Here is a 12,264-nt window from a genome sequence, read left to right on the forward strand (position 1 = left end):
GTGTTTGTGCTCCAGTAGCAACAAAGGGTAGCTGCACTCCCACATGTTTTGCATGTAAGTTTGGTGTCTTTGCAATAATGTTTTCAGTCAGCTCAGCTGCAGACTCTCCTCTCTGTTGATTCTTTCTCAGGCACTAGTGCATCATGACATTTTCACTCTCCTGGTTGAAGCCTGTGACGTTAGTGAGTAGAAATGCTCTCTTCAGGTTCTATGATGTTCAGCACACCTTGTTTGCAGGCACCTGGAGTGTATCAACTTTTTTTTTTTTAAGTTTTGGTTTCACTCCTGCTGAAGTGTGCTTTCACCACAATATGCCAGCTTCATTTGTTTGACCTTTTGAAGCATTTTAATAAAGAGGCTCTTGATTTTTAAATATTTTCAACCTCATTGCAGAATTTCCTTCAATCCACATTTTGCTCCAGCTGAGTTGAAAGTATGTTCAACAATAAAGGGTTTTTTGAATATAATGTGGTCAAATTACAAGAACAAGGTAGTTTTATGCAACTCTTGGCATGTAGACTAACAGTGTAACAACAATAATGATGAAGGAAAACTGACGCAAAATGCTTCCAAACCATGGAAAAGCAAGCACCATTATTGCAAAGTTCAGGCAAGGCTGCGCAAATCTAAATTTAATCAAACTTGCAATATGGCTTACTGTTATTTTAAAATTGCAGGATGGCACAATATATGTTAAAGCCTAGCAGTGTCTTGAAATACAACTTAATATGATAAATAAAACGTGTCACATTCTACAGACTTCCTAAAACATGTTTTTTTTTATACAGCTTCCCACAAAAATCCCACCATTATCATTTGACAATACGGATGATGTTAAATAAACATTCGCTATGATATTGTAATTCACAAAGCAATTTAATTTAAAACAAATGAAAGTATTTTGCCAATATTGTCCTGCCCCAGTTTATGGATACTATTAAAGAAAAGAATAAAAACACTGTATGTATCCAAAATGGAAGTAGTTTTATAAAAATAAAGAAAAATTAAGTTTTCCATTATTCTGGGAATGCTTCGGGGAATGGTCCAAACAATAGGCACCTTATTAATTACTGCTTTAACCTTTGGTTGATCAAACAAGTGGTTGGATTTTAGGTGTTTCACATTTAAAATGTGCCATGTTTTTCCCTCCTAATACCAGGAGTGGGGTTTGAACCCACGAGGACTACTGTCCATTGGATCTTAAGTCCAACGCCTTAACCACTCGGCCATCCTGGTTGATAACACTTGTTTCATTACAAGACAATTTCATGACCTCTGTCCACGTCTCTGTCTCTTACACTGGATGGCGCCATTTCAACAAAATCAAGTCTTTGTCCAGACAAACATAGCCACTCCATTTTTACAAGATGAGTCACTATATACCCAAAAAGGAAAAATTATCATGCTGTGTCAACGATGGAGTGACAGGTCACTCTGTAGAGATTACATACGACATAATTCTATGAGAAATATCACACTTAATTAATCACCACTTTTTTTCCAAGAAGTTTATGGTGTAAATCCCTTTTTTTAAGTCTACTTCAATACATACTCATTTTGCAAATTATAATCCTATTAAGAATGTTATTAGACAGGGATAAGCACATAAGAGTTGTGTCTTACTTGTGGGGCGGCACAGTGGTGCAACGGTGCACTGTCGCATCACAACAAGAAGGTTCCAGGTTTGAGCCCTGGCTCGGACTCGGGATCTTTCTGGGTGGAGTTTGCATGTTCTCCCTGTGCGAGGAGAGGGGACGAGGCTGATTGATGCTCTAAATTGACCGTAGGTATGACTGTGAGTGTGAATGGTTGTCTGTCTATATTTGTTGGCCCTGCGATGGACTGGTGACCCGTCCAGGGTGAACCCCTCCTCTCGCCCAAAGGCTGCTGAGATCGGCTCCAGCCCCCCCGCAACCCTTAAGAGGATAAGCGGTGGACAATGGATGGATCGATGGACTTCCTTGTGATTAATAAGTTCCTCTCCAGTTCTATACTCACCTCTAATTGCAAAATAAAAGCAGACAGACAAAATGCCAAACTCAAGCCTTCCAAAAAGGCATTCACATGCAAACCAGCAGCATCTTGGCTGTGTGATGATTGGAGAGTTGAAATGAAGAAGCATGCACCGCTCTCATCAACCCCTTAAGAAAAACCCTTAAACCCAACTGCTCATTGGTAACAGATCAGGCTGTGGTTGTATTGAGAAACTTGCATGTGTGAAGGTCATTTGAGTGTTCCAGCTCAGCAAAACCACCTTGGCTAAATAAAGGCTTAGAAAATTTCCCCGTAATTTATAGCAACTTATCCACTTAAGCTTCCTCCTGGTTATCACAAGGATGTCTGACCAAGAAAAAACTAGTCATCCTTCCAGTAACAGCCCCTAAAACCACACAGAGTTGAGAAAGTGCCACCCTGAAACCATTTCATCACTGAGCAGTTCTTCTGAAACACCCACTGGTTTTTCTCAAGGTAACCACGTGATCACTGGGAATTCACAGTTAGTGATGGACAGCTACACACAAGAAGAAAAAAAAAAGGGTCTTTTAACTTTACGGCCATTTCTCACGGGACAGACTGGTTGGTAGGCTTGTTGTGCAAACAGAAAGTGAACAAATCATTTCCTATTCTTTCCTGCTGCCACACAAGACTGATTTAGGTACAAATTAGTTCGGACGCCCTTTTGTATCAAGACAAACCTGCCTTGCAAAGGTAATCTGGCTGACTTTGATCACATGACATTATCAGCATACGAAATATGCACTCCTAAAGTGATGCAACTGTAGTAAACTGGTGGTTGTGCACAAATGTAATGAAACACAATCAGAAACTAAATTGTAACACAAAAATTTCTTCAACAATCAAGCTGAAGTAGATTCCAGATAAGCTACATTTAGGTGGTTAAAACTAGCCACTGAATGGCTTTTATTTAGAAATAAATTATAATTTACAGCACTTAAATATCTAACATAACACCGCAGACTATACAAAGCTGACCTAAATTTAAGTCTAGCTTCATTCTGCTCTCATTCACATTCAGGAAGTGCATCACACATATCACACTGTGCACATTTGCATGTGCTATTGTGGGAAATGCAGACCTTTCACAGACCAGCTCGGGTAACAAAAAAGTGAAATGTGAACATATGCTACCTTTAAAATCAGCTCTGAATACGACCTTCATAAATACAGAAACAAAAGCTAAAACATAACAAGAATCTTTGCATTTGAGATGATTCCATCTAATCTGGATCTTTGCATTTTTCAGTGTTCTCAGTTGCAGCAGGGGAAGCAACAACAGAACAGTTTCTTGCATGGATTGTTTTTCTTGTATATCACTGCCTTTTTGATCTGAGCTGCACCCTTGCTGACATAGTCCTGCGTCTTACATACATTCGCTTCAATGTTGTCCACCATGCAGCTCTGGTCCTCCACCAGCAGGGCCATTTGGAAAAAGAGCTCATGAATGTCCCTGATGCGGCCCTCCAGCTCCACTAGCTCCTTGTGCCGGTTCTCGATCTCTGTGAGAGCGGACCTGGCTGTCTTCCCCTCCAGCAGCAGGTTATCCGAGAAGACGTTCCACTTGCCTGTCTCAATCATCTCATCTATCTGCTCTCGGCTCACATCCTTGCCCATGATCTCAGCTTGCCTCTGAATGCGGGTCTTACAGTTCTCCCTCTGCACCATCTCGGCCTCGTTGTACTCTGACATGGCCGCATGAAAGGTTCCCGTCAAAGAGACATACTGCGAGTGTACCATACGAGCCAGAGCCGACATAGGACCATGCCTCTCCTCAAGCTCCTTGCTAAGCCTCCCCATCTTCTCCAGGCGAGCATAGATGGCCTCCCCTCTGGTTTTGATGTCACGTCCCAGCGCATTGGAGTCTCGTTTGATGCTGCTGATCCTCCTAACTGACGTGAGGAACCTGGTGTTCTGCTTCCCCATACGCTTCACGTCCATTTTGAGCAGCAACATCTCCTTCCTCATTGCCTGTGCCTCCTTGAAGATGCCATCCATCACATCCTCTCCCTGGAACACAACGGCATGCTGTTGCAGATGGCCCTCCTCATCCTCAGGGTTGTGGCTGTGGTTCTCTGTAGGCCCATGCTCCTCCTCTGTAGGCTTGCAGATCTGCAACTCATTAAGTCTGTCCCTCATCTCACCTGTAAGGGGGCAGAGGCGTTTACTGACCTATATATATCATCTCTCAGCATTTTCTTAAGAATCCTGACTTCATAGGTCGACAAAAAATACATTCACATCACAGTTTAGGAAATGCTAATGCCTAAAAGGCCTTTCCATGATGATACCCATGCTATCCAACCTTTTTTTTGGCCAGCAGGGATGGATGCGGTAATTAATTATTACTGGCATGTACAGTACATTGGATCCAAAAGTAAGATAAGTCAGACACTGCTCGTAAAATAATAAAGTCACCAATAATAATGGACATTTTTGCAAACTAATCTTTTAAGCCCCCCTTCGGATATTAAAATACTGACATACCAAATTGTGTGTGACTTGGTGACTATAAAACTGACTGCACCTCTGACACAAACTGACATAAGTGACGGCAGCCTGACAGGTTTAGAAACAGGATTTTTGCAGTGTTGTGTTGAGTCCTGTCCTGCTCTTCAATACATAACAGTCAAATATGTGGGAATGGAATAAATAATAAAAAAAAAAAACAATGCAACGTGACCAAAAAATTTTCTAATTTTGAAGGAAATAAGGAGGGGAATCAACTCCAGTGTATATCATATTACATTATTATTGTTAATTTTGTAGCCTAGTAGAAAGGTTAGAGGGGGGCAGTAAACTCCAGAGAACTTAAATATTCTACCATTATACAGTATAGTTTAATTCAAAAATGTATTATTTCCATATAAACTTGTCACTTTGGGTTTTGGGGTAATTATGATGAGCATTTTTCAATTTTATTCACCAGTTATATGGAGGGAGTACATCTGCTTAAACTCTAGAAAGGAAACTGGTGAGTTACTTCCTCAGTTGAGACGTTCGACATATTGAAACTACAGGTCATCAACAGAGAGGAAATCAAACAGCACCGGTGATTTTACTGTATAACATGTTTTAGAATAAAATCATATCAACACATCTTGAAGTACAATTGGCCTTTTAATGGATCGGAATAATGAGGGCTCACTTAATCACGTAAAGTGGGTATAGAACTCGCGAATCTATCCATCAGTTGTTCGATAATAAATAAACATAGGAATAAAGAGAGAACTTACCTTGTGTTCTGCGCCTCTCCGCGTCTAATTATATTGAAGTGGCTGAAACAGATGGAGGGAGGGCTCATTTCCTCTTTTTCTCACCGTTTCTTCACCAAATTTCAACGTGTACGTGAATCAGTTGGCTTTTATTAAGACGTTACACGCGCGCACATACACGCATGCACACACACGCCCGTGCTGAGGTGACACAATGACACACAGTTCGAGGCGTTGGGCTGCAGCAGCAACAGGCTCTAATGCGGAAGAAGATGAAGCGCTTTCATCCCGCACACATTTGCACCGTCGGTGGGGCACCAGCCTGAAGCTCGGCTCACCTTCTGAGAAACAAGTGCTTGTAAAACAGTGGTTAAGCGACTTCACTTATAAAAGTTCCATGGAAAGAAAACAAAATGATCAAAACAGAACGATGTAAATTTCAGCCTTTATTATAGAACTTGCAATAAACACACAAAATATAATCTTCAAGTTCCATTTAATGGCTGTTCGGGAGCTTTAATGCTGTGTACACATTCTTATGTCCGTTACATGTCGGACGAAATCGAAGGCGCGAGATCGTATTGGCCTGAAAACGGAATTGAGTTAAACCTGCATTCTGTCTAGTTGCCAGCAGGGGGAGACTCGTTACAAGTCCACGCAGTGCAGCCCCAAATTCTCAAAAAGCCTAAAGTCACAATAATCAAAACGAGACCTTACTTACAATAAATTATTGTCATTAACCACCGCTTGGTTTAGTTTGAGATTTTATAATGATATATTGTGAAATAAATATGACATTATACATAAAATCCTTTTCCTCTTGTTGGGGTCCTACGCTTTGTTCACAATATTATTTAAGTAAAAGTTTGTATCAGTACCAGCAGAATTTTGACATGGAGATGATTTTGTCTATTTTGAACAATTTTGAATCGAAACCATTCAAAATATTTTGTACTTAACAGAAAGACAGCTGAATAATCAGAGTCCTTCGCAGTAAGAGGGTAGCTAAATACCTTAGAACTGTAGGTTTACTGGTGTATTTGGAGAAGAAAGATGGACAATGAGTTGTCTCAACAGTTTGGACATGAGGGGGACATTGGTCTATAATTAGTTAGTAGGTCAAAGCTGTTTAAAGAAGGGATGGGTGAATGGAAACAGATCTCTTGGTCTGAGCTGTTCCTGTATTTTGACTCAATGACACACTTAACTGTAATAACATGGAAAGCAGCCGCAAAACAGCTTCTTAAATGGGTTGTTTTTGTCAGATTCATGAGCTTTATTCAGTTCTTCAGCAGTGTCCCGAACAGTTGCCTCTGTGTTTTGAACATTTCTCTGGATGTTCTCAGTGATGGTGCCCTGCTCTTCAGTGAGCACGGCTGCATCCAGGAATAGTTCTTGGATCTCCTTGACTCTCCTCTCCAGCTCCAGCAGCTCCTTGTGACGGCTCGATCTGCAAGAGAGCGGCTTGGGTTGTTTTACCCTCCCCCTGGATGCTGAACACCATCCAGTCCTCACGCTCTATCATCTCGCCCAGCTCATCCTCACTGACCTCCCGGCCCACCACCTCCATCTGGCGCCGGATTTGCCCCATACAAGCCTCCCTGTGGTGCATTTCAGTGTCATTGTAGCTGAACATGGCTTGTTGAAGAGCCTTGCTCAGATACTGGTATTGTGCTAGGGCGATACGTGTGGTCGGGTCACTGCTGCCTCGCTGAGCTTTCATTTCTCTACTGAGAGCGTTCATCATGTGCAGCCGCCTTAGCACATTCTCTCCTCTGGATTTAATATCTGCTGCAATAGTACGGATGTCCCACTTTGTTGCATTCTGGTGTGAAGTCTGGTTCAGAGCCTGGTATTGCACTCTCTTCAGCTCGCTGATGTCATTCTGGATCTGCAGGATCTCCAGGCGTATCTGCTGAGCCTCCTCCAGGATATCATCCAGGTCCTGGTTTCGACGTGCTGCTTCTGCTGAAAATACTGCTGAAGCTGTTGCTTCATACTGTGACAGGTCATCTAGCGCTACTGTGGTGAAGCCCTCAGAAGCAGTCTCCACCTGATGGAGGTGTGTCAGACGGTCTCTCATGCCTGAAAGAAACAGTAAAAGACTTTAACAACCCCATCCATCACCACAGTGGCCTTCAAGTGTCTCCTGTGCTCTTTTTCCTCCTTCCTCTCCCGTGACTCCAGATTTCCCTGATGTCGCTCAAAGTGTGTATTTCTAACAGCACACACCAGAAAGTTGCTATTACACGATGCTGCTTTAGTATTGTTGATCAGCTTATGTCTTATATAATAATATTTCAGTGACATGAGTATAACAGAACTACCCCCTCACTAACATTTTGCTCTAAAAATATGTAAATTTGCAAACATTGCATTTTTCATTCAGCACTAGAAAAGGTGCTGAATGAAAAAATAAAGATGCAGCCATGTAAAATATACTTAAGTTACATTTCTTGTGCTGATTGCAAACAGAGATGTCCGCATACGTTGGTCTTTCAGATTTCTTTTCTCTTGAAATTTTTTTTTACACCAAACTACAGCTTTGTTTCACACGTTTTTTGTTTTTTTTAATGAGATTGTAACCTGTAAAATATCACCACATTCTAAGAGCTCTGTCCACGTAGTGTCAATCAATAACTCTCCTCTGATCTAAAACTGTAGTTGCCAGTGGATCAGTTCAAAGTTCCCTGAGCAGTGATGATGGCAAACAGGTCTGGGTTCACACATGCACGTGGAAAACTTAAAAACAGAAGAGATTAAATGTTTCGCAGTCCATATCAGGTGTGAATGTTCCTGAATAATTCAAATGTTCCTTGAAAGCCAGGGCCCGTCACCCTTCTCAATAAAAGCAGCAGTTCGAAAAAGTCGGACAAAGTCGGCTTAACCAGCCTCAAGAGGAAATCTGGTTTGCGTTAGTTCCTTTTTACTGTTGATAAGGATACACTGATAAGAAATGTGTCGTATATGAGTAAGTGGAAAGGAAGACTTATTGAAGGTATATTGACCGTATTTTCACCTCAAATTTTAAAATGGCGCCTAAAATAAGTCTAAAAATGACAGTAGGTCAAAAATGTAAAAGCGAAATCATCATACCTTAGTTATTGTCAGGGTTGTTTCTGTCTCTTCGTCTCTCTTACAAGTTGATCACACAAATTTCAGCACGATTCGATTCATTTTGATGAAAATGTTGACCACCATCAACAGTACACCGGTTTTTAGAGGAAAGGTTTCTAGAAACGAAACATTCCGCATTCCTCTTATGTCACATGGTCACAGCAGGTATGGAATGACGCACAGTAAAGTAACATTTGATAACTGTTATTTTTATCTACAATGTTTTGTACTCCCAGTGCATGAAGTGAAGTTTTCTGTTGTGTCTTCATACGTGAGAACACAACAGATGAAGGTTTGTATAGTGTAAACTGATGCACCAAAAGAGAAAACAGCAAAAGAGTGATGATATCATATTCTGGAGATGCTTTTTTTCAGAGTATTAGAAACCACAAGGAAGTATTTGAGATATGTTATCTGATTTTAGTTTCCTTTAAGAAATGCAGTTAGAGTGGGTTGATACATGGCAGCAGTGAAACCACCAAAGGTCAAGTGATTATTGTTCACACCACCCAAAACAGAAGCCAAAGTTTATTTTAACAGGGAAAATTGACTCATAGGACTGTGTAATTTCCACAGCCAGCATGTGCATGTGGATGCATGATGTGTGTGTGTGTGTGTGTGTGTGTGTGTGTGTGTGTGTGTGTGTGTGTGTGTGTGTGTGTGTGTGAGTCATTTTTGAGTCACACTGAATTTGTTTAGAGGGGGGTTTTTTTTTTGGTCATGCATTCTCAAAATGTAAGTTGCTTAACATTATTCTGATGAACTTCCCGCCTGAGCCAATCTGACGTGAGAACATATGCCTACTAAGCCACAATGCAAACACTTACAAGTGCAAATATCTTTATTTAATTTATGCTTTTTCTTAAAGTTACCTTGATTAAAAAGAAATCAATTCTTAAATAAGCGAATTCAAAAATAAAACACTGAAATACCTGAAAATCTTACAGATCACAACCATATTGCGACAATATGTTACATTAAAAAAATCAAAATATATTTTCTCGATAATATTGTAGAATCATTACCTGAAATCAGTTTTTTAACTGAAGTCAGTATTTTAGTGGTTTTGTCCAGTAGATGTCAGTGGTACAACAGTACAATCATCAGATGGAGTTCTTGTCAGTGCAGGACCTTGTAGGCTTCAAACTGTTATAACTGTGTATTTTCCATTAACTGAGCCAGAATAACAATCCTGGGTGAAAATGATAAGATGTAACCAACTGTAATCTTGTGTCAGTCATTGCTGCATTTGTACAATATTAACAGATGTTTAATGGGGGGCGGGGTGGAGCCTATCCCAGCTGACCCCGGGCAAGAGGGGTACATCCTAGACGGGTCGCCAGTCCATCACAGGGCCATCAGGAGCAATTAGGGGTCAGTATCTTTCTCAAGGATACTTGGACATGGTCACCGGGGGAAGTGAGGATCGAACCAGCGACCCCTCGGTTGCGCGGCGGCCACTCTACCTCTGAGCCATGCGACCCCAATCCATAAGATATTTCATTTTAGAATACTGTAAAACCAGAATTACTACCTCAGGAGTGGGGGCCACTGAATTCAGTCCAGTTTCAGTTCACATCTAAGTTTGTTCACATGTATATAATGATATATGAATGAATATAAATCTCATTGTATGTCTTTTTTGGCTAAATGGAATCAGATCAATGGATCAGTGTTCCCTCAAGACATAAAGAGAAATGGCATTGAATTATGGCCAGAAAATTTGTCACGGCAAACATCATGATTTCCCCTGTAGTTCACTTATGGAATTTTCAACGTAAAATTTCAGAACTGTATTATTTTATGCTATTAATCTTTTTACAGAAATTTTCATAATTTGCTTGTTAATTTTAGAGTTGTGGCCATTCACCATTCTTTAGAAATAACCAAAAGAGAGACCAAAAAGTCAATGACAGTGACCTTGAGCTTTGACTGCCAAAATCTAATCAGTTCAACCTTGGGTTCATTTAGATATCGATGTCAAATTTGAAGGCCTTTCTTCAAGGTCTTCTGACTGAAAACCCTCGATAAAGTTTCAGTTTACACATACTCACGTCTTGAAAGGCATCTGATTTCGAGTTTGACCAGCATGACATTTGTTATGTGTTTTCTCCATCCTTTTAGTAACCAAATGGGATTCGGAGGAATCTATCTTGGCCTCCGCACCCCTCAGAGCTTCAGAATGGTTAAAAACCAAATGACTGAGGCACAAACACACCAGGAAACTAGTATACTGGGCCAAAAGTGTGCTCTTAAAATAAAACTTATAAAAAGAATTACGTTTCCTTCTGCGTGTCTCTTAAAAATAATCCACAAACTGGACCCATATTTCCAGTCTTGTACTAACGTATGGTACTGATATACTGGATTTGTATTTGATGTCAAACATCTTCAGTGTACTACAAATATCTGGTACAGATATTCATGATATATACGGGACAAAAAAAACCCAAATCTTGTCATTTGGTGTTCTCAGGGGATGAATTTAGATGATTTTGACGAGAATACTCATATTTCAGGCTTATGCTTTGAGAAGTAAGGAATGAGTTGACTCATGAACCATCAGCAAATATCCTGAAGTGGAGAGAACACTTGTAGAGATCTTGTGCATGTTATTACGTTACAATGCATCAGGCCTCAGGAGTTAGTTTGCTGTAAGGTGGAGAAAACATCAGCTGTTTCCAGTTACCCAAGTAGTGACTTCAATTAATTCAACTGATTAGCTTTGTACTGAGTACCAGTGTATCCAAGCATCTAATCACATTTACATAAATTTCGGTCATGAGTTTGGAGAGTCGGCCCTCTTTCCAGTTTCCCAAGGTTTGACACTGTTCAACTTTGGTGACACAACACTTTTGTTTGAAGTATGAATAAGATAGAGCCAGCATAGTTCAGGAGGCTTTAGTCAGCAAGTATCCGAGTATAAACCTTAAATATCTCCTATATTGCTTAGAGTTTAATCTTTAATTTCAAACAAATAACTCAAATTAAATGTTCATGAACAAGAAGTAAAAAAAAAAGGGAACATTTTCAGGTTGATAAGCTCCATGGATCCATCTCTGGTGTAAGATGAAGGGGATGTTGGTTAAAAAAAAAAAAAAGAAGATTTGACTTCTCATTTTCTGAGACATTATTGTCATTGCTCAGCAAAATGTCTTGAAGTAAAAGATTCAATTCTGAGTGCATCCTGTAAAAAATGTGAAAATGCTCATCCACAACATGAGTCATGCAGTTTGGCATGTTTACTTTCCGTGGTCATGATATTCGTCCTCATGTCTCAGTTTATTCTCCAAATTACATTAAGTCTGTTTTGCTCTCAAGTTACAGTTTACCAGGTGATTTCCATTTTAAAGAAAATTTATTTACTCTTCAAAATCTTTAAAGATACTGTATGTCTAGTACACTCAAATAAATTCATGATAAAGATATGGGATGATATTAAACACAAACACAGAAATTAGTAAACGAATCCAGACAGAGGCAATAAGATACAATGCTGAACGTTGTCATAAACTTCCCTTTAGCTCACTCCATTGTTACTGTTGTGGCTCTAAAATGATGGTTCAAATGTCCTGAGCATCACAAGCCTGTCAAAAAGGGATTACAAATCTATTTGTTCCGACATTTAGAAAGTTTGGAGGAGCCACGCCACAACATTATCAATCCACATTCAAATGGAGGAGGACTACCAGGACGTAGCTGGCTCTGAACCATAAAGGGGTTTGAAAATAATGACAATAAAGACCACTACCTCATAAGATATCACATCTGCATAAAGGAATCTTCTTCCGACTCTCTTCTGGATGTTAGTTCGTGAATAGCAACGTCAGCTAGCCAAGATGGCCATCATGTAGCGAGCAGCATGTTACGTTTTTGGGGTTACAGTAACAAGTTTGCATGGATGTGAATCAGAGGA

General features: G+C 40.1%; 1 protein-coding gene, 1 non-coding gene and 1 pseudogene across 3 annotated transcripts; all 3 read right to left on the bottom strand.

Annotated features, from left to right (window-relative positions):
- Nucleotides 1-625: 625 nt before the first annotated feature.
- stx11a (syntaxin 11a) lies at nt 626-5,442 on the bottom strand. The gene is made up of 2 exons (XM_086182905.1): nt 5,253-5,442; nt 626-4,160 (listed from the first exon to the last, which is right to left on the bottom strand). Exon 2 carries the CDS (start codon nt 4,153-4,155, stop codon nt 3,271-3,273), a length of 885 nt encoding a protein of 294 aa, XP_086039031.1. The 5' UTR covers nt 4,156-4,160; nt 5,253-5,442; the 3' UTR covers nt 626-3,270.
- Nucleotides 1,154-1,236, bottom strand: trnal-uaa (transfer RNA leucine (anticodon UAA)). The gene has a single exon. It is a non-coding gene; the product is annotated as a tRNA-Leu (tRNA).
- Nucleotides 5,443-5,678: 236 nt separating the features above from the next.
- LOC147246246 (syntaxin-11-like) lies at nt 5,679-8,957 on the bottom strand (annotated as a pseudogene). The gene is made up of 2 exons (XR_015109789.1): nt 8,328-8,957; nt 5,679-7,316 (listed from the first exon to the last, which is right to left on the bottom strand). The product of XR_015109789.1 is annotated as a syntaxin-11-like (transcript).
- Between the last annotated feature and the right edge of the window lie 3,307 nt (nt 8,958-12,264).

This window comes from Aulostomus chinensis, chromosome 17, assembly GCF_037954235.1.
Source record: "Aulostomus chinensis isolate RoL2024-O1b breed Wild chromosome 17, RoL_Achi_v1.0, whole genome shotgun sequence".
Lineage (NCBI taxonomy): Eukaryota > Metazoa > Chordata > Actinopteri > Syngnathiformes > Aulostomidae > Aulostomus > Aulostomus chinensis.